Source organism: Danio aesculapii, chromosome 6 (assembly GCF_903798145.1).
Source record: "Danio aesculapii chromosome 6, fDanAes4.1, whole genome shotgun sequence".
Classification (NCBI taxonomy): Eukaryota; Metazoa; Chordata; class Actinopteri; order Cypriniformes; family Danionidae; genus Danio; species Danio aesculapii.
Window position 1 is genome coordinate 24,996,146 of NC_079440.1, and position 23,814 is coordinate 25,019,959.

General features: G+C 37.2%; 1 protein-coding gene across 2 annotated transcripts in view; it reads left to right on the plus strand.

Moving 5' to 3' along the window:
* Positions 1 to 13,211, plus strand: part of gng12b (guanine nucleotide binding protein (G protein), gamma 12b) — a 111,310-nt gene extending 98,099 nt beyond the window's left edge. For both annotated transcript variants that reach the window (XM_056459817.1, XM_056459816.1), the window contains 2 exons: positions 8,257 to 8,369; positions 11,164 to 13,211. In XM_056459817.1, coding sequence (XP_056315792.1) covers positions 8,277 to 8,369; positions 11,164 to 11,289 — 219 coding nt within the window. In that variant the 5' untranslated portion in view covers positions 8,257 to 8,276 and the 3' untranslated portion in view covers positions 11,290 to 13,211. The remainder of the gene's footprint in view (positions 1 to 8,256; positions 8,370 to 11,163) is intronic.
* The last annotated feature ends 10,603 nt before the right edge of the window (positions 13,212 to 23,814 follow it).

Genomic DNA, 23,814 nt, shown 5'->3' on the forward strand with positions numbered 1-23,814 from the left:
AATAAACATTGTAAATTCTGATTTCACATGGACTTTAATCGTATGACAGCACTAAAAAATGATTTGCCCAAGGCTGTGGATCATACACAGTAGTGTGGTAAATATTATTCAGTTTCTGTCACAGTCCAAACACAAATATGCTTATCACCAGCTCATCAGTTGTTTGTTTGATCTATGTCTCAACTGTTTCCTCAATCCAGTCACTGTTGAAGTACAGTAACTGGATTGCTGAATGAATTGGCAAAAACATGACATAAAATCATAAAAACACTGGTATACTGGATCACTTTGAGTCAGAGTGTTGGTTGGGCATGCCCAAAAGTGAGATTTATTTGAGTAAGTTGTAATCATATTATCATTTTGTCATCTTGATTCTATCTCCACACAATAGTCTGTGTTTGACTGGTGTGAGTGGATGGGGAACAATCAGCCTGAAGGGTCAGAGATCACGAGTAGTGAGTAGAGTTTGATTGACACAGGTTTTGAGTTGTGTTTGTCTGCATCACAGTTCTGCTCTCTGTGCTGCGTTTGCAGAAAACCAACTCGTTGTCCCGCTGAGGCCACTCTGAGCCAATGAACCGTTAACTCGCAGGAACACTGCACCCTTTCAAAGAGCTCCATTCTTCCTCAACCTTGACTGAGATCAACTGAGAGCAAAATCTGTCCTTGGACAAATCATATTGTCTAGTTTTGTTAGTCTGACTCTGCAGAACTCTGCTGGACTCAGCAGACAAAATGAAACTTTATGGCATTGACATTTTTTTCCTGACTGAAATCTGAAGTCGCAACCAAAGGAAATCAAATGTCATTTCAATTGGAAGATTTTTTTAAACATTTTTATAAAATAAAAAATAATATCTCATAGCAGTATAATACATAAATTATAATAAATGTATAACCCACCCTAGTTAACTATACAAAAATGCATTATTGATCTATAACCTTTAATTATATAGAATAAATAAAAATAACATACACATATACATGAACCATCGATTTCCCTGACAGTTGTATTACACACCAGATAGTAGTACTAATTTAATGTAGCATAAATTAGATATATCATTTTAAAAATAAATCATTGTTGTATCCTAGTGAAAATGAGAATTATGTTCTTATTTAGCTGAAAAAAAGTTTTCATATTTAAATATCTTTATATGTTTTTTTCAAGTACTAAAAATTATTATAGCTTTATGTTTGTTTGTTTGTTTGTTTGTTTGTTTGTTTGTTTGTTTGTTTGTTTGTTTTTTGCTGGGCAAAAATTTATTCTGATTATTTGCATTCAAAATAAAAGTATGTTTTGACAATTTAAGTGTGTGTCCCGTGTATACTTTTAATATATACTGTTAAAGTCAGAATTATTAGCCCCCCTGAATTATTAACCGCCCTGTTTTTTTTTTTTTTAAATAATAAAAAAAGTAAAAATAAAAAAAACAAATAAGACTTTCTCCAGAAGAAAAAATATTATCAGACATACTGTGAAAACTTCCTTGCTCTGTTAAACATCATTTGGGAAATATTTAAAAAAGAAAAAAAATTCAAAGGGGGCTAATAATTCTGACTTCAACTGTATACAATATATATATATATATATATATATATATATATATATATATATATATATATATATATATATATATATATATATATACACACACACTTCTCCTTTGAGTATTAAGCTGGATTTATACTTTCGCCTGGCACAGCATCACGCACCTCCGCTGACTGCGCGTGCACCTTACGAAATGGACGAGGCTTTTATACTTGCCGCATTCGCCATTGTGATATTCTTTAAAACGACAGGGGTGGTCAAAACAAACTGACTGTAAAGTCAGACGGATGACCTGAGAAGTAGAAAGTTTCAGGAACTACATCATATTATTAATATCATTCAATATTTTTAAACGAATTATTTTTAATATTTTTATTAATTATTTTTATGATTATAAGGATTTTTATAATCATTTAAGTTTTTTTAGCAAACTTTGATGCATCACTTGCTTTTGTTCATATCTCGGACAGTTTTACCTATTAAAGTTTATTCAAATATTAATGACAACAGAACATGGGTTGCCCTACAAATATATATTTTTTTTATTTTGGCAAGCATAAAAGCAAGAAATAAGTACACTTAATAAAAAATACAGATGTTTTTTTTAGATTTAGCCGGCTCCACAATTCACACATTATTGTCTGGCTAGTTTCTGTACTCTTCTTATGCTAAAAAGGCAATAATGGTCCAACATTCCTGACCATTATCACCAATAAAGCCTAGAAACAGGGCATCAGTATATTGTAAACCGGTAGGTTCAAATATTCCTTTCCAGTTATCAAAGAAATAATTGTTACTTCATTTCAGTTTTGTAAATATAAAATTATTTTAAATCAAAATTGTAATAAATACATCAGTGTAAAACCTACGAGTGGTGAAAAAAACATATTTCTGTGATTGTGTACCTGGGTCTCCACTTGTGCCATGGCCTCTTTTGGCTTTAACAAACTTCTCCCTCAGGTTTTTCCAAACTTTGCAACAAAAACTTTTCTCCTTTCCCAAGGCTGTTGCAATTTCTAGCCAAGAATTATTGTCCATCTGGTTATCCCTATGATCATACATGGATGGATCATAAAGTTGTCTGTACAGTCATACATGTTTCAGACAAAATCGCTTCAAAGTGTTTCATATTCAACTCAAATCAAACATGGCGGGCACACTGTTCGCTCGAGTCTCAAAAAAAATCATGCGCTTGGCCAGCCGGAGTCATGTCGCGTCCACCCAAAGCGTTCTTCCTTAAACATCGCAATGACGTCACAGTCGCAGCGCGCACTCAAGCAAACTAGCTGACACGTCGAGTATAAACCAGGCTTTAGTAGACTGTCTACTTAATATCTCTTGATACTGCTCCTTCAACAGACATTCAACTAACTATAAGAAACTTTGCATGTGTCAACTTACACTAACCCAACCCCAACCCTAACAGTCTACGTATAATCTAATGAGAATTAGTTGGCATGTAGATGCAATGTAACTTACGTTCAACAAAATGAGTTAAATGGCCCATCAAAATAAAGGGATACCAATATATATAATACACACAAATATATTATTACAAAATAAACTTCTATTTTTGGAAGTGATTAATTACAATTAATCTTTACCCAGTACTTTTTTTATTTTAGTTGCAGTTAATTAATAACAGAGAAGTAAAGTCAGAGATGGACATTCATTGTAGCGTAGCAAAGTTTCTCATGCATTGTTAATCAAGTTTGCCATTTAACGCCTGCAAACAAAAGACATGAATGCCAACAGTTTGACCTGTTTGATTTGAGCAACTAAAATTAGCAACCTGGGATGCTTTATTGCCTGGAAAGTACAATTGTTAGTAAAACACTGTCGTCAGAGGCGTCATGTTTTGTCTATGCTGTTTAAGCTGCAGTAAGCAGTGTGTGTGTGTGTGTGTTCTTTAGAGCGTAATGTATGGACGGCCTCTTGACCTCAGGGCTTGTGGGAGCAACTGCGGCCTCTGTCTCACACTAATTATGTCACTGCATTAACAACTAGCTGTTATCCAAACCTCTTAACCCCTTCTGAGTTTGTCTGGTGTGCTGGCAGATAAGGTCACCTCCTAACACAGACCTCCATGTAGAGATACCAGCGCAGTGTCTGCCGCACAGGAGACAGCCGTACACTCTTCCTCTTAATGCTTGATAAAACTTTGTCTGGGCTTCTCAGGAAGTGGGATATAAGGGGTTGTTGTGCTAGAGATTATGCAGCTGACCATGTAATAATGTGGAAGCTGCTAAACAGTTAAACATTTGCCATGTTGTCAAAACTGACATTACAACAGAAGGAAGAAAAATGCTGTTGTAACAATAATCCATGGAATGCATAGGTCTATTTAACTGATTATATTTCATTTACATTACAACATTAATGCTGTAAAATGAACCGTATGAAACTGAAATAGTCACATTAACCTTTCACCAAAAGTACATCGTTATGGGAAAAAACACTAGTTGTGGATATATCGTATTACAATGCAATCTACAATGACTAGAAACATACACTTCTGGAAATTTCTGTTTCCACTATTTTTTTTTCCCCTTTGCACATTTGTAGTAGTAGTACAAGTAGTATTCATATTAGTAGCAATAGCAATGAAATTGTAAATTAGTTCAATGAATTTCCATTTACAGTAAAGTGTATTTGACCATTAGGGCTGCAACTAACAATTATTTTAATAATCGATTAATCTGACGATTGTTTTTTCGATTAATCGATGAATAGAATAAAAAAAGAAAAGCATTCATTTCCAACCCTTTATTCAAAAACAGAACTAAAATCTTTAGAAAGTGCACAAACATGTTGTCCTTGAACATCCCTGAGCCGTTATAATAATAATAATAATAATAATAATAATAATAATAATAATAATAAAATAAAAAAACTAACTTAGTAGGTTAGTCTAAAAAATCTTGAATCAAGATACATACTAGACACGTGAAGTAGCATAAGATATTATGTCTTGTTTTCTGAAAAAAACCCACCTCAAAATTAAGTGAGCTAACATATTTGCCAGTGGGGTAAGAAAAATAATCTTAATGAGATATAATCTCAAACAGAAGTTTGAAGCATCACTTAAGTTTCTCATGCCATTTTTCTTGTCTAGTCTTGATCTAAAATTTTTTAGATATTTGGACTAGAAACAGGACGAAATGTCGAAAAGTCAGAAATGAAAACATGAAAGTAAGAAAAGTGCAGCTATACATGACACCAGATGGAAAAATGAATGATGATCCAAGAAAGGCGAGTGAATAAAAACGACAATGCAAAGTGCAAAGTAATTGTGCAACGTAACTTTACCACCGCTGCTTTATTTCTGCTATTAACCCTTTCACTGGTGAGTTTAAAAGATTCTGTCTGGCCCCGAGAGTGAGTTTTGTTAGGCGATCATTATTTTAGAACGTTCACCCTTAATGTCACATGAAACACCGCAGCCACAATAGCACTGTATGGCAGATGTATCCCTTTTATCATGCCTTTCTGTTTTAATACAAAGTATTCACACACTTGCTCGTCATGTCAGCAACTTCCTGATATTTCATTTCACAAAAACATGTAAGTGAGTGTTTTTTGTGTTTAAAAGACGTATAAATGATCTTGATCGTGATCTATAACGTGAGATAGGCGTCGCCATGCTTACTTGCATCCGGTTGTATGCCTCATTCATAGAAGCAAAACACGCAGTATTCAGCATGTAAATTCACCAGTTACTCCCAAAATCCATGCAAGCAAGTGGCTGGCCAGCTGGGAGAAGAATAGATTAAACTTTATTGTTACTTTCACTACACGTATCTGATATGAATAATACACATCTGCAAATTATATTTGAATGGATTGGTAGACTTCCATATACTTTCTTGTGTGTTTTACAAACTCTAGATGTATAGTTTTACTAGTACTTGTTTGTATTTACATGTCTAAAACATAAAATAAGCATTGGGTGGTTAAAAACACGCATAATTGTGATAATATGACACGTCTTTCTTTGACTCAGCGCCAGCCAACGCGCCAAAGCTCAGATTGAATATTTCATGTCATGCTGCTTTTGTTTATTTAGTGTGAAAAACTCCTACGCCTTGGATGGCTAGGGTTGGTTGCACTTTCTCTACCTTCACCATGTATCTTTCCTCTAACGTTACCTCAGCTCGTTTTTTTGCTCTGTCCTGTCTATGAGGTGCTGAACTCTTCTGGCATTAGTGCGCAAAAGAGGCAGAGTGCATTCACTCCTCTCCACGCTCAACTAAAGTTTATAATCCTACGTCTCCATGTAATCGATTTAATCAATTCATTGTTGCAGCCCTAGACCATTTCCATTCTTATAATGTTGCATCAACATTTACTGTTAATGAGTTATTTGTAGTGCCTAATTAAGCATTGCGTGCATAGCTATATTATTGTGCAAGTAATTATTTTGGGTAAAACCCGGCTTGCGTGCTGAGCTCTTCTAATGATATAGTGAGCTATATTAGACTTGTAGCTTGGAGTGTGTGTGAGTGAGAGAGTGTATGAGTGCTTCCCGCTACTGGGTTGCGGTTGGAAGGGTATCCGCTGCGTAAAACATATGCCGGAATAGTTGGAGGTGGGGTTGGGTCGATAGATGATGCCATCGGCCATTGTCGATGGCTAATAGACATCACAATGCTGAGCCAGCATCGCAATCCTCCGCTCCGCCCCTGTTGCAGCAGCAACCCACTTGCGAAAAATACACACTTAGGCCCCGTTTACGCTTATACGTCTATGGCATTTTAGACGAAAACGATCCATGTCCACACTGGCGTTTCATCTAGCATTTTTGAAAAACCCTCCTTCCATACTTCCAACACACGCAGGCATGCGCTGCAGTATATGCGCACGTCTGAGCTCCAGGCAGTCAGCGGGTGCTTTGAGCACAAAACCCCAGAGAGCAGTGCACGTCGGACAGTTGATCAAGGATTTACCACTGGATCATGTACCACTATAAAATTGGTCGACATTGCCCAACCATAATTGGTGGTTCATTCTGCTGTGGTAACCCCTGATAAATAAGGCACTAAACTGAAGGAAAATGTATGAATGAAAACGTACTGTATTTTGTTTTTATTTTAAGTTTTTAGTTTTATTTATTATATTTTTATTGACTTACAGTTACAAGTTTAATTAACTGAAATACATGAAGTCTATATTTTGATATAATTAATAAAAGATATGAATGACATTTTTGGTCATTGTAGATTCCACTCTAATAGGGTGCATATACTAGTGTACTGCTTATGTTTTTTCCCATACCAATGAACTGATGGTGAAAGATTTATGTGATTATTTCATTAGGGTTCATTTTACAGCATCAGTGGTGCAATGAAATTAAAATATAATCAGTTAAATTGACTTATACATTGATTTAGTTATGCAAGCGTGAACCAGATGAAAAACCATGTAAATGCAAGCACCTTCAGAAGAAGCAGGCGAGCACAGAAACTTCATTGACAATACAGTGGTAAAACAAATTTCCATATTTTAAAGACATGGTGTGGAACAATGGTGTTTAATGCAGTGCTTCTTGTACATTCTGAGACCCACTTTATATCATATGTCAATCAGTCAGTGAAGATAGTTGATTTTTAAAGGAAACAGACCTTAAACGCTGTGATTTTGTAATGGTATACAGTTCATCAGAAGCGCTAGAACCGGGTTACGGAAAATTAAAAGCCTTTCTGCATATACTCTATTTAATGAGGAAAAATGTTTCTATAGATTCACATGTTAAGCCTTTATTTTTAAATGCTAAAAAAGTGTTTCAAATCCAAATCTGGTGCTACTCTAACAAAATAACTTATGATAGCTGTCCAAAAAATACTACACCCACATTAATATGTTAGGGAAATGTTTTATTTTTTCAATCAAGAGAAACAAACAATTAGAGTTTAGTTAACCTTTTTTTTTTGTTGTAATATTTACTTTGAATTAAAATCTATTATACTTCTATTGCTAAAAATGTTTGGTGATCAAGCTATTCTTTTAATTGATGTAACTGTTCATACATGTGTCTATTCACTTTTTAAGTTATTTAATTATTCTGCTGTTGTGTTGTGAAATTTCACCAGTATTGCTATAGATCTACTACTGAATATGTGTTATTGTTACAACACATTCCCAGTAAGGTCAATAAGTAGCAAACTAACGGTCTTCATTTAATCTCTTGGTCAGTGAGAGGCCACCTGCCCTTACTCCCCCCATTTCCTTTAGCCACATGCATTTCCCAATCCTCCTGCTTGAGCGACTGCAGTGCTGACTCCGAGCATGTGTGTTCACTGTGTAAGATGAGTTGGCAGAGTAACTGGTGACGATGGCTTACGGAAAGAGTACGCTGCAGGAACAGTCAGAAGAGCTGCTGGCAGCCTGTGATCTGTTCAAACACACACAGCTTGCTTTAGTTCTCTCTCCTGAAGTTGTAAAGTGTAAAAAGCCCCTTGCAGGGGGTTTGACGCACTAAACACCCCCACGCATTGCAGGAGTTAAAAGAGAGCCCTCAGTTACCCCTGTGTGTAAACATGAACACACACACACACACACACACACAAATATCCCTGTCTCCCTGACCTGCATATGTTTTGCATAAGAATGTGCTGTCTGAATTATGGGACTGCAATTATTTTTAGCTTTGCTATTCATAGAACGCATGTCAGTGTGAACTTTTATTTGTTTTGTTTTTAATCCAGGTCTTTGAAGATAATCGAAGATGTTGTCTAAAATGCAAAGTTCTAATAATATAGCCCAGGCCAGAAGGACCGTTCAACAGCTACGGATAGAAGCTAATGTAGAGAGAATAAAGGTAAACCTGTAGTGCATTACACTTAAATATCTACTTTTTCATGATGTTATTATCAGATACTTTCACTTTATTAATTTAAAAGGGTTTTATTATGCTTTTTACATTTTCGAATTACTTTAGTGTGTAATTATGTTGTTTGTAAATGTAAAAACAAGTACAAAGCACAAGATACATGTCACAAAAATCCTGAATTTAAATCACTGCATTAATTGCAATAAACAGGATGTCATTGCCAAAGGAAAGAAGTTGAATATACTGATTTAATTAATTGATTTAACAGATTTAATATACTGCAGTTTCTTCTCCAGTCATTTACATTTACAGATACAAAAAACTTTATGTGAACTTGCTTGTTTTTATTTTTTAAATTTGTTTCCTTTTGAATTAATCTGTTTGTAGTGATGCACTGATATAGGTTTTCCATGGCCGATTCTTCTCCAAGAAAACTGTTTAATTGCGATGCTGATTTCCTTTTGTTTTTCATATTATTGTATTTTGACTTTGTTTGTTTGTTTGTTTGTTTGTTTGTTTGTTTGTTTGTTTGTTTGTTTGTTTGTTTGTTTGTTTTTACTAGAAACAAGAACAAAAAGGAGTATGTGACCAAAATTTGCTTTATCACAGGCTGAATCTGCAGTGAATAGATTAAACTGCACTTAAGTCATGATCCAACATACATTATCTTGGGTAGTAGGTCATTTAAAAATGTTTAGTACAATGTGTAGTACAAGACTTTAAATTAAGACCTGAAATTATGCTATAAAACCTGCAACATTGGCACAAACTAAAACTAAAATGGTAGACAAGCTGGTTAAAAAAATCTACTTCCAGCGGGTAGCACATAGAACTGCTGTAGTAACAGTGTTTGCTTGGTTACTGTTTTAAACAAAGCATCTGCTCTAGTCAAATCAAAGACTATAGAATATTGTATTGTCCTTAAAGGGACTTTATGCATATTTAATATGCACTATTTATTCATTCATTTTCTTTTGGCTAAGTCCCTTTATTAATCTGGGGTTGCCACAGCAGAATGAACCGCCAACTTATCCAGCATATGTTTTTACACAACAGATTCCCTTCCAGCTGCAACCCATCACTGGGAAACACCCATACACTTCCATTCACACACATATGCTACAGACAATTTAGCTTACCCAATTCACCTATAGCACGTGTCTTTGGACTGTGGCGGAACCGGAGCACCCAGAGGAAACCAACGCGAACACGGGGAGAACATGCAAACTCCACACAGAAATGCCAACTGACCCAGCCGAGGCTAGAACCAGTGACCTTCTTGCTGTGAGGCGAGATTGCTACCCTCTGTGCCACCGTGCTGCCTTATGTGAACTTGCTTGTTTTTATTTCTCAATGGCTGATTCTTTTCCAAGAAAATTGACTGATTCTAAACATATTAGGGAATTGTGGGGATATGACGCTGAATATCTTGTTTTCTGTTGAAGATTGCGCGTTTGCCCTGTTCTGCTTTCTTGTCAGTCTGTGCAGTTTTATCCTTGTATTTCACAACTGACACAAGAGAAAACTTTAATAATCCAGATGAAAGATGCCATCTTAAACCTGAATTTACGTATCTCCATGTGCATTCAGAAAATCATGTTTCAACAGTTGAAACACACAAGACATTGAAATATGTGAATATGGTAACAAAGGCACTAGCTTTATCTGGGGGGGGGGGGTGTAGGGTGGGGGGAGAGAGGTAGAGAGCAGAAGCTCCTTTCCTCCAAGAGACACACATTGAATAAAAAAAGGGTTTTTACCTTCACCCCGCATGGGTTTTCTCTGGGTGCTCTGGTTTCCCCACAGTCCAAAGACATGCACTATAGGTGAATTGAATAAACTAAATTGCCCATAGTGTTTGTGTGAATGAATGTATATAGGTGTTTCCCAGTACTGAGTTGCAGCTGGAAGGGCATCCGCTGTGTAATCATATGCTGGATAAGTTGGTGGTTCATTCCGCTGTGGCGGCCACATATTAATAAAGGGACAAAGCCGAAGGAAAATAAATGACTGAACAAAACATTCTCTTTTTTATATTAAATAAGAACAGTCATACTCTTGAAAGGAATTTCTTTCCCCTTGAAAGAGTTTCTTTTGAAGTAACCGTCTACTGCCTAATCAATTAATATCTGAAAAATGTGTGGTGTTTATAATATACTATAACATTTAGTATAGTTTTGTATTCTGATTCTTTTCATGTAAAAAATTATTTTTTATTTACTATCTTTTTGTCTATAAAAGCCATTCATTGTTTCATAGCTGATGATCAGTGTACATACAAAATGTATTGTTTTATGTTTCATTTTAGGTCTAAACTATTTGTTAATGTAGATTTACACAAATCAATCAGATATGTTGGTCACACTTTATTTGAATGATCCGGTTGTTGAATGTAAGTTACATTACATTTACATGCCAGCTAATTCTCATTAGATTATAAGTAGACTGTTAGGTTGGGATTAGGGTAAGGGTTAATGTAAGTTAACATGTACTTACAAAGTTAAGAGTCAGTTAAGAGTTTGTTTAGAAGCAGCATCAACAGATATTAAGCAGACAGTCTACTAATACTCAAATGGACCATCAAAATAAAGTGTTACCGATATGTTTTGTTTGTGGTCGTTTTTGTCATCATAGGCATAAAACCGTTAACATATTAGCTGTTTACATATTCTCATTTTATGCCTTGCATAAGAACAAAAACCATAGAACTGACAGAATTTGAATTTCAACCTTATTTAATTTATAGCTGATGTTTTTTTATTTTTTGGTCTCTTCTTTGCAGGTTTCTAAAGCTTCTGCAGACCTCATGCATTACTGCAGTGAACATGCCAAGTATGATCCTCTACTTATGGGTATCCCAGCTTCAGAAAACCCTTTCAAAGATAAAAAGCCCTGCACTATATTGTGAGAGCTTTTACTCTTGATGCGTCTTTTTAATGTTGCCTTTTATTGTTTTGTTTTTTTTAATAGAAAGAATGCTATCTTCAAACGTTCATTACAATCACTGTTCGCCTTAAAAAGACCTAAACCTCAAGCCATTTTTCAATTGTATCCACAAAAGTAGTGACTTGAAATGTTCCTGCTGTTTGAAAAGGAGAGCCAAAGCACGTAGTAAACAAAACCATTTGTTGTGCAGAAACAAAACCAGCCCTATGAATGAATCTGTAGCTTTAGGGCAGAGCACAGATGAGTTGTTTGCTTTGTGATTGTGTCCACTGATGTGGTTGTGTCTTCTGCAAATAAAGGGTGAGGTCAGAGTGGGCGTTTTTACCACGAAGCACAGGAAATGATATTTTTTTAATGACTGCTCTCTGTAATGTATATCTGCAGATAAGCAGAGCCTCATCAGCAGAGCTTTGACCGTGTCTGATGTGTTTAAAGGCTGGCAGTCACAGCGAGGCATTGTTGGGTGCTGATGAACAGGGTGAAATGTCGCCATCATGAATGTGTGTAGGGTGCTTGTGCTCAGTGGAGGAGGAAACAGGTGTTTTCAGAGGCGTCACATTGACGCAATGCTGCTCTGGCCCTCCCTCATTAACTCACTGTGGATGAACAATAGAGTGATATAAAGCTAACCCCTTCTGTCAAATCACTACGCACAAGATCATGACCATGTTTTTCTCTCACAGTAAACCAGCTGAACTGTGTCAAAAGTTCAATTGCTGCCAAAACAGTTTTGAATAAATTTTGAATTTTTAGATAAGTTTTATTTTTAATTTCTTTTTTTAAAGGGCTAGTTCATTTACTTACCCTCAGTAGATTCAATTTGTAGGTGACTCTTTTCTTCAGTAGAACATTAAATATGTTTTGTTATGTTCTGTTTTACTTTTAAACTGTTGTCTTTGGTGATTGATAAAATGCAAATCATCTACTGGTATTTTAACACATATCAGCAATACCCATGAATCCTGATGGTACATTTAGGTCTCATGTTTTATGAGAAATTGAACTATATTTAAACATTATTTCCTGTATCGGAATCCATAGCCTCTGCAAATGGTCTTGAGTGTTTTCACGAGTTGGAGTGAACTTTAATTAACTATTTTTTTGAGGCTGTGCAGGTAATAGTGTTTTAAACAACACAATCTCACGACAGTTCGTAACTTTTTGACTTACTGGCTAATTCGTATGAATACGTACAATATAATTCGTACAATTTAGTACGATTTGCTCATCCGCCGATGACGGTTGAGTTTAGGAGTGGGGTTAGGTGCCACGCCTCCTTTATAAAGTCATACAATTTCGTACGACTGAACTCGTACGAATTAGCCACTATTAGCAGAATACTTACGTTTTCTTGTGAGATCAGGCTGGTTTTAAATGTTTATTTTCTTGGACAAACCAATTATTTAGCTTAAGAGGTCAATGTATGTATGTAAATATGTATATCAGAATTATTAGCCCACCTTTGAATTATTTTTCTGTTTTTTTTATATTTGCCAAATGATGTTTAACAGAGCAAGGAAATCTTTACAGTATGTCTGATCATATTTTTTCTTTTGGAGAAAGTCTTATTTGTTTGATTTCGGCTAGAATAAAAGCAGTTTTTAATTTTTTATGAACCATTTTAAGGTCAAAATTATTAGCCCCTTTAAGCTAATCGACTGTCTACAGAACAAACCATCGCTATACAATAACTTGCCTAATTACCCTAGTTAAGCCTTTAAATGTCACATTAAACTGTATAGAAGTGTCTTGGAAAATATCTAGTAAAATATCATTTACTGTCATCATGGCAAAGATAAAAGAAATGAGTTATTAGAAATTAGTTATTAAACTATTATGTTTAGAAATGTGTTGAAAAAAAATCTTCTCTCCGTTAAGCAGAAATTGGGGAAAAAAAATAAACAGGGGGCTAATAATTCTGACTTCAACTGTGTGTGTATATATATATATATATATATATATATATATATATATATATATATATATATATATTATATATATATATATATATATATATATATATATATATATATATATATATATGTATGTATATACAACAGTTCTTGAATCTAATTGGCTGAAAGCTGTGCGATATTCTACAAATAAAAGCACTCGTCCAGCCTCTTCACCCTTGTGTATTCCTTCAACCACATACAGCGAAAAGCAGAGGACACTCTACAGTTTGACAAATATTGCTGCTGGTCAACAACATAATGTAGTTTTGAGGCTTTTTTAGTCTGTGATAACTCTATCTCCCTATTGCAACAGAGAAATACTGGGAAATCTCTCTAGACTGATGGCATTTCATACTGTTCAGCCTCTTAATCTTATATTGTCAGCAAAAATCACCTGTTTTGTCATCATTTTTGACATTACACTAGATAATCATTCAAAACTAGCTCTCAAGTGACATTAGTGTAGTAGTAACGGTTTCTGCTGGTGAGGGTTGGGGGGGGGGGGGGGTGGTGTCGCGGACGAAAGTAAAGAGAATTGGGGAGTCGTAGAAGAAAGTAAAGGGGAGGGCAGGATGGGGGTCAGTGTAAGGAGGGGGATCGGTAAAATGAGGTTCCGGATCAGATTTCAGAGTTTTCAAATCTGGCTTGTTCCGGCACAAATTAAGCCCTGATTGTATGTTGAAATCACAAAAGTCACTGGCTGCATCCGAAATCGCCTACTACTCAGTAGATACTGCATTTGAATTTAAGTGAAGTTTTTAAACTAAATTCGAGAGGAGTATGTGATATGATTGATTGTGGCTGGTCTCTCATCCATAATCAGTAATAATCCAATCAGATTGATCCAAACCTACTATAAACAGACCGATTTCACCCTACTGCCTTATCTTCGTTTCGGAAGAATCCCTCCTTCCATCCCATCTCCTCTGTTTTCTTCTTCCACTAGGGGGAGCTCTCAAGACCTACCTGATCTTGGGCCCCCTTACATGCTAAAAGAGCTGGTGGGAGCCCTGGGCTCAATTATCTCTGAGCCCAGGGTTGTCTCCTGGGATAGCATGCCAAACCTGCTAATAGCGTCAAGCAATATCTAAAGCTGCGTCACAAATGGCACACTATACACTATGAACTTATGCACTTACACACTCAACAGCATAGTATATATATGTAGTATCATCCCAAATGGAACACTAATGTTTTTTTACTAAGTAGGAACTAGTGAAATAAAGTACCAAATAATACCTGCCATGAGTATAACCGCATTCACCATTGGGAGGCGCTATAATCACTCTCGTAGGAGAATACTGCTTTCACAATCCAAAATAAATAAAGTTATCCAACATGTCCACCCGATTGCTCTGCCCCTTCCACTTTGTGAGAAAAGCTGCGGTCGTTGAGTGTGTGAAGTGTCCATCATTACAAACTTAATTTTACCAGTTGAATACGTGCATCAACCGGGTTTTTAAAGTGCACTTATTATTCTTAGAGTTTTCAGTCTGAATGCACTACTTTCACTATTTATACTACAAAATGGTGGAGAATACATTTACATTTAGTCATTTAGCAGACGCTTTTATCCAAAGCGACTTACAAATGAGGACAAGGAAGCAATTTACACAACTATAAGAGCAGCAGTGAACAAGCGCTATAGACAAGTTTCAGGCGTGTAAAAGTCTAAGAAGCAAAACATTAGTAGAAATTTTTTTTTTTTTTTTTTTTTTTTTTTTTTGGAGAGAGAGAGAGAGAGAGAGAGAGAAAGAGGGCTCAGTTAGTGGTATAGCCAGAGAGGCAATTGCAGATTAGGAGGAAAAGTGGAGACTAAACAGTTGCGTTTTTAGTCGTTTCTTGAAGACAGCAAGTGACTCGGCTGTTCTGATGTAGTTAGGGAGTTCATTCCACCAACTGGGCAGATTGAATGTGAGAGTTCGGGAAAGTGATTTCTTCCCTCTTTGGGATGGAACAACGAGGCGACGTTCATTCACAGAACGCAAGTTTCTGGAGGGCACATATATCTGCAGAAGTGAGAGCAGATACGAAGGAGCACAGCTAGAGGTCACTTTGTAAGCAAACATCAGAGCTTTGAATTTGATGCGGGCAGCAACTGGAAGCCAGTGCAAACGGGTGAGTAGCGGAGTGACATGTGCTCTTTTGGGTTCATCAAAGACCACTCGTGCTGCTGCGTTCTGAAGCAGCTGAAGAGGTTTGATAGAACTAGCTGGTAGCCCGGCTAGCAGAGAGTTGCAATAGTCCAGTTTGGAGAGGACAAGAGCTTGAACAATGAGTTGAGCTGTATGTTCAGATAGGAAGGGTCGGACCTTTCTGATGTTGTAGAGTGCGAATCTGCAAGATCGGGCAGTTCTAGAAATGTGGTCAGAGAAGTTCAGTTGGTCATCAATCGTAACTCCAAGGCTTTTTACCATTTTGGATGCAGTGATGGTTGCTCCATCCATCTGGATTGAAAAGTTATGGTGAAGAGTCGGGTTGGCAGAAACTTCAAGCATTTCCGTTTTCATGAGGTTGAGCTGGAGATGATGATCTTTCATCCAGAGTGAAATGTCTGACAGGCAGGCTGAAATGCGAGCTGGAACCAAGGGATCATCAGGGTGGAAAGAGAGGTATAGCTGGGTGTCATCAGCATAGCAGTGGTAGGAAAAACCATGTTTCTGGATGACTGTTCCTAGAGATGCCGTGTAGATAGAGAAGAGAAGTGGTCCAAGCACAGAGCCCTGAGGTACCCCAGTGTATAGATGCTGTAGGTTGGACACCTCTCCCCTCCACGACACCCTGAATGACCTGTCCGAGAGGTAGGAACTGAACCATTGAATAACAGTGCCTGTGACGCCCAGTGACTCAAGCGTAGATAGCAGGATCTGGTGGTTTACAGTGTCAAAAGCAGCTGATAAATCCAGCAAGATGAGGACAGATGATTTAGAGTCTGCTTTAGCCAGTCTGAGGTCCTCCACGACCGAGAGCAGGGCAGTCTCAGTTGAGTGGCCTTTCTTAAAGCCAGATTGCTTGTTGTCCATGAGGTTGTTTTGAGTAAGAAAGTCTAGGACTTGATTGAACACTACTTTCTCCAAAATCTTGGCCATGAATGGAAGCAGGGATACCGGTCGGTAGTTTTCAAGTAGCGTTTGATCCAGGTTGGGTTTCTTTAGCAGAGGGGTTACCCTAGCCTGCTTAAATGAAGTAGGGAATAGACCAGAGTCAAGAGATGTGTTAATTATGTGAGTCAGTGTTGGTATGACTGCAGGAGAAATGGCTTGCAGGAGATGAGAGGGAATGGGATCTAGCGGACAGGTGGTTGCATGGCTTGATAGCATGAGATTGGACACCTCAGACTCAGAGAGCTGGGAGAAAGAGGTGAGTGTGTGTGGTGTTGGTGGTGTATCTTGCGTGTTTGTTGTAGGTGCAGCAAATTGAGCACTGATTTTTGCAGTTTTGGTGCAAAAGAATGTAGCAAAGTCATCAGTAGTGAGTGTGGAGGATGCGGGTGGAGGAGGAGGGTGAAGGAGGGAGGAAAATGTTTTAAAAAGCAAGCGAGGATTGGTGGCACTGTTGACTTTCTGACGGAAGTATGTCTGCTTTGCAGAAGTAACCTCAGTCGAGAAAGAAGACAGAAGAGTTTGGTATGTTATGAGCTGTTCAGGATTTTTTGTTTTTCGCCAGCTTCTCTCAGCAGCCCGAAGTTTTGAGCGATGCTCACGGAGAACATCAGAGAGCCAGGGTGCAGGAGGACTGGCTCGGGTTGGTCTGGATGTCAGAGGGCATAGTCTGTCTAGACATGATGTTAGCGTGGAGCAGAGTGTATCAGTTGCACTGTTCGTATCAAGTGCAGAGAGTTTGCAAGATGGAGGAAGAGAGTTAGAAACAATGGTGGATAGTCTGTTGGGTGAGAGAGAGCGTAGATTTCTGCGAAAGGCAACTATAGTAGGAGTGTGTGGCGGCTCAGGAGTAATGTGGATGTTGAGAGAGAGAAGGAAATGATCCGATGTTTGTAGTGGAGTTACTAGTGTTTGGTCAGCGAGGCAGTGTCGAGTGTAAATAAGGTCTAGTTGATTACCTGATTTGTGAGTAGCAGAAGTAGGTGCTCTTTTGAGGTCGAAAGATGCAAGCAGTGTCTGGAAGTCAGCAGCTTGAGGTCTTTCTATGTGGATGTTGAAGTCACCTAGCACCAACAAGGGAGTGTCATAATCAGAAAAAGATGAGAGAAGAACATCCAGTTCATCCAAGAAGTGACCTAATGTACCCGGTGGGCGGTAGATGACAACCACATTTATGCGAAAGGGGTGGATAATGGTGACTGCATGGAATTCAAAAGAGCTGATTTTTGGCAGGGACGGTCTCTGAGTGAATTTCCATTCTTTGGAAATCAGTAGTCCAGTCCCACCCCCTCTCCCTGTCTGACGAGAGGTGTGGGAAAGAGAGAAATTAGTAGAAAGAGCTGCATGTGTAGCAGTGTCCTCCGGTCTCAGCCAGGTTTCAGTTAGAGCCATGAGACTAAAGTCAGAATGAGTGGCTATGGAGGTAATAAAATCTGCTTTGTTAACAGCAGATTGACAATTCCAGAGGCCCACAGAGAGAGAGAGTTGTGAAATAGAGGATACATGAATTGATCGAAGGTTGTGAGGGTTGCGCCTGGAGCATACCTCCCGTGCTCTGCGAGTATTAGTAACAACAGGAATTAGTAAACACATAATAAAGTGCAAGGAAAACAATAATGAGTGCAGAGAAAAGGAAAAAAAATAAAGTAAGAAGTACTCAAGTGCTTTGTCGGTGTCTTTGCTCGGTGGAGTCGCACAGGTAGAGTCGATGGTCTTTACCCTCGTCGGTCTTCACACGAGGCTGCCGCGACCGCTGCCGCGGTGAGACTAGTCGCTTATATACACCCCCGAGCGCTTTGCTGATTGAGCTCAGGTGGACACGCCTCGAGAGTAAAAACACCCGAAACTGCAGCGGCGGGGGCGCGCGAAAAACCTCCGGCTCGGCACGCAAGCTCTTACAGTAAACAAAAGGAAACAGTGGCTAAAACTTGCTAGTACTAAACACAGATAGCTGAAAAACTATTTTAAATGTCCAACAACCAATACACAACCAGCTGAAACAAGTCTAACTGTTCTCTAACCAAACACTAAACACAGATAGCTGAAAACAATTTTAAATGTCCAACAACCAATACACAACCAGCTGAAACAAGTCTACGTGTTCTCTAACCAAACACAGCAACTGAAAACAGGTCTAAATGTACTTACTCGGTGTTGCTCTCGATGCTAAAGTGCTTCTCCTGCTAGCTAGACCAAATGTGTTCAAATATATAGTCTATACCTGGCGTTTGGACACACCTCCAAAGTTACAAAACACCCGAAACTGCAGCGGCGGGGGCGCGCGAAAAACCTCCGGCTCGGCACGCAAGAATAGTACAAGAATAGTGCATAAGTATGTGATTTGGGACGTGTAAACTCTTGAAATATACTATTCGACTGTTAAAAAAGTACATTCTATACAGTATGAATGTGAGTAGTATGAATGGAACTTGAACGTACTACATCTGCCATTTTGTCATGATCACGTAACCTACTCGCGTCAGTTGCATCGTTTCAATCCCATTCATGAATTAGTTTGCGATGCATCATGGGATAGCGTAGCGTCCATCACTTCAGAATGCGCACTTCAGAATCTCGCCAAAAGTAGTAGGTCATCCAGGTACTTCTTGCGTACTGTTTTACCGTATATATAGTGTGGAAGTATGCGATTTTGGATGCAGTCACTGACTGAAATATATTATTGGACCACCTTTAGCTTTTATTATGGCATGACCTTGATTTGGCATCGTTTCAAAGTTTCTGCAATGTCACATCTTTTTTTGTCCAGAGTTGTATTCACTTTTCACCAAGATCTTGTATTGATTATAGGAGCACAAACACATTCACAAGCACATTCCAAAGATTCTCAATAGGGTTAAGGTTTGGACTTTGTGGTGGACAATTCATGTGTACAAATAAAGTATCATGCTCCCTGAAGCACTCTTTCACAGTTTGAGCCCAATAAATCTTAGCATTGAAATCTTAATAATTTTATTGTTGTTATTAATTTTTTTTTTTATCATCTTCAATGTTCTACTGAAAAAAAAAATCACATATATAAGAGTAAGCTAATTGGGACTATAAAGCTACCAAATTGTGTTTGTTTTGCCCCTTTCATAGTACCCCATTCATTAAATGTCCTCTTTCAGGTTTTACATCCTCAAAATGTCTAAATGTGCAGAATGGAAGTTTGTTTTGTACTAATCCTCTTTTATGACAAATAAATAATTTATTGCAGATCAAGGTACTTTAAATAACCCTGTAATGATTACTTACAAGATGCCTTATGTTAATGTTCACATTGATGTTTGATTTGGAAATTGTCTCTTTTTTTTATATCATTGTGCCATCTTATTCTATGAACTGACATATGAAGTGTTGCATTTGATTTTGTCTGTAAATATACACTGAGCACATGATGTTTTCTCCTATTGTAGGCAATTTTGTGACTGTTATCATGTATTTTTGGCTTCATTCCATGTTTACAACTTCTGCAAAAAAAAAAAGACAAAATGAATCGCTTTTTATGTTGCTTTAACTTATTTTAATAAGTTAATCAGGTTTTGACTACATTTTTTAAGTTATACAAAGTTAACTTAATATTTTTTGTCAATTTGATTAATGCAAGACTTAATAAAATAGGTTATGGCAGCAAGGCAATGTGAATTTCCATGAGTTTAATGAAAACGAATGACACAGACCAGCTGAACCAGCCTTAATGTAGTATTCCTGCTCCCACATTCACTGTGTCTTCATCATTGGACTTTTTTTTGTTTTGATTATTGGCTGATCCAAGACTATTTGTCAATTAATGGTTTGTCATGCGACTGAACTTGTACATGCATCAAGATTTTCTAATACCACAATTTTTGAACACCAGTATGCTGTGAATGACAATTTCACCTTTGCTTTCTTGGTGAGTTTTCTATTTAAAGTGACATATCTGTGATGTTTCTCAACAGTAATGTTGTCACATTGTTTCTGTGGTCATTTCTGAAGGTGCTGTTGAGTTGTAGATATGTCAACACTAGCTCTTCAGTCTGCCTTCTTACCTCTTTATGCCTTTAAAAATATATTTTATATATAAAGATCATCCATTGTCATCATTTTTGAATGAATTCTTGTCTGTGCAAAATTCCAGAGCTGGATCCCAAAACACTGAGTTGTATTTTTATTTTATTATTTTCAATTAAATACAGTTTTATTCTCAATCGTTTTGTCTTGTATGTTCTTTGCTGAGTCCCGAATTAAATTAGCATTCATTTACTGTATGCAAACACAAACAGTAGCAAATCTATTTTGTATTATATTTATAATGATTGAGTCTATTTAGAAGCAAAGTAAAATACCCAAAGTAATCCATTCAAATTGGTTTATTTTTTTATTATCATTCAAAATTTTTCTGATTTGTGGTTGAACAGAATTTCAGTAAAGGGACAGAAATATTTTAGTAAATTATAGTTCAATTGTAATTTTAGAGCAGAGATGCTCGAACTAGGGCTCACGGACCAAGGTTGGCTCGTGGTAACCTTTGATTTGGCCTAACATGCCTTCTGCGAATGGTTTAGAGATTGTCATTTCAAATGAAATGTAACCTTATATTTGTTTGTTTTATTGTTAAGCTACAAAAAAAGCTATTAGAAATTATATGTTTCATTGTAAATGATGTAAATTAACCAGATTTAGTTTAAAATGTACATACGAAAGAGAGGACAATGCACCGACTCTGATGAGTGAATCAAGGCAAAGGCAGATTCTGCTTGACTAGTATATTCAGCATTGAACTCCAGTGTGTTATAAATGCCATTGTTTATGTTTTAATGCAATTCAAGAGTTCACACTTAGCTGATGATTGATTGTAAAGCTTGTTTGGCATGCTGTCCCGGGAGAGAGCCCTGAGCTTATGAGATCCTCGAGCTCTGGGCTCCCTCCCATTTGCAGGGAGAGAGGAGAGTTTGAGCTCAGGTTGATCTCGATGAACTCCCCCCGGCTTATTTCTGGCTAATGACAGATATGGATGACTGAGGAGAGGTGTACTCGCTAAGAGATTGGCTTTGGTATCAATTTTGGTATGTTCAGTTTACTTGTGTGTTTTTGGACTGTGGGAGGAAACCGGAGCAAAACCCACACGAGCATGGGGAGAACAAGCAAACTCCGCACAGAAATGTCATCTTGTTTAGTAGAGACATTCTTGCTGTGAGATAACAGTGCTAATCACTGGGCCGCCATATTGCCCATCTGGAAGGAAGGGGACTAGAGTTGGGTAAGGGGGGGTTCTTCTAGACGAAGATATTAAGGTAAGAAAACTCTAGTTATTTATAGTGAGTTAGGAATCATCTGATTGGAGAATCAATCATGAGCTCATGCTGGAGCAGCTGAGAACCATCAAAGCACGGGATCCTCTCGAAATTCACTTTCTAAACGTTTCTTAAAGTTCTAAATAAAAAAGTTATACTACGTTATAGTTAATACGATTCAAAGTAATGCTTTCTATTTACTTTTTAATGTTATGAAATGAATTAGGAAATTATCCATGGCAACTTTAATGTAATATAGTTCGGTATATTTGTCTTTGGCCCACAGCTATCAATGACATTTGGTTTTTGGTTCTTTATACAAAAAAGTTTGGGCACCTCTGTTTTAGAGTAAACTGCCCATAACCCATGAATCAATCACTGAAGCACAACAGCCAATAAAACTGCTGTGTTTGAGATAATATTTGTTGATGCGACACGGTGTTGTGGAGGGATGTGTGTATATAAAAATCAGACGTCGGATGTTTATTTATGAAGGGTATTGTCGTGGTATACTGGCATGCATTGCACATATGCAAACATCAGATGTTATATCAACCCCAAAAATGCTGCCATGGAACCATCTGTGTGTATGTCTAACAGTAAATTTCTTCACATTCAGAATTTGCACTTTGACATGATCATAATGTGAATGTGAACAGGATTAGACGCATTGAAATTTCACACATTTGATTTTAAGACTTTTGTCTTCCACACACACTTCGATAGCTAGTAGGTGTGCTCGAAATCACATAATGTTTCTATTTGAATTTGATATATTCTGCATGACCATTAAAACGTTTTAAATTGTGAATATGACCTCTCAATATCATTTGCATTACTGCACTTCATTTATTCATAGGGCAGTAAAATGTCTATTAAATGCACACTGAAGGCTAATACTTCTGTCTGAAGTGCATACAGTGTACTCTCTGCTGAACCCTGAGACTACAATTATGAGACACAGAGGTATAAAACAGGTTTAAAGACCCTGTGAAATCAAAACATTTTTTTCCGATTTTAGTATCAGCATGTTAGTCTTACGTGTGTTTGTAAAATACTGTGCTCCAGTACAATGACAAAATTTTAATTTAAAAGATGTAAACATACAAAGCTTGCAGTTTGTCACTTCTGCCGAAATGGATCAACGACCTCATATTTCAGTTTCTCATCAAAAAATCTTCTGACCAATCAAATATGATTGACCCGTCCCCTTCAATATGCTTTTTGTTTGATGCACTTGAGGCTGTCCAAATACCCATAGCTGCTACACTTATTTGGCTAAAGGTTACAAGCTTGCCTCAAACTCTCACAAATAAAGGTACGAGAGTTGTCACAGAGTGGCACAGTGGCTCAGTGGTTAGCACTGTTGCCTCACAGCAAGAAAGTCACTGATTCGAGTCACGGCTGGGTCCGTTGGCATTTCTGTGTGGAGTTTTCTGTACATGTTCTCCCCATATTCGTGTGGGTTTCCTCTTGGCGCTCTGGTTTCCCCCACAGTCAAAAGACATGTGCTATATAGATGAATTGGATTACATAAATTGAAGTTTAAATTTAGTCTATGAGTAATTGTGAGAGTGTATGGGTGTTTCCTTTTACTGGGTTGCAGCTGGAAGGGCATCCGCTGTGTAAAATATATGCTGGAATAGTTGGCAGTTCAGACCTCTGATAAATAAAGGACTAAGCTGGAGGAAAATGAACGAATGAGTGCTGTCACTGGGGCGGTGCCTTTTTAAAAGAACACTTTTGTACTTTTTAGGTACTAATACTGTATATGCATTTATGTATTCATTTGTACTTTTAAGATACCAATGTAGACCATTTCAATACAAACGTGAACTTTTTTACAAAAGATACAGCCTCAGATGTTGTCTTAAGTTCAGAAAACTCAATGACATGGTTATGTTGGCATAATAAACATTCACACATTTTCTTTCTTTAAAAGCTTTTAACCCCCACATGTAAAAATACTATAGTAATTTACAGTAAATACTATAGTATTTTTGACCCATTAAAGTCATTGACATACTCTGCTGTGGTAATTCAATATTTGCTATAGTAATACAACATCAAAGCAATTTTTTTCTACAACTATGCAGTATATAACACTACAATACTCCACAGCTAAAACTAAAGTGTACTACAGTATGTATTTCCA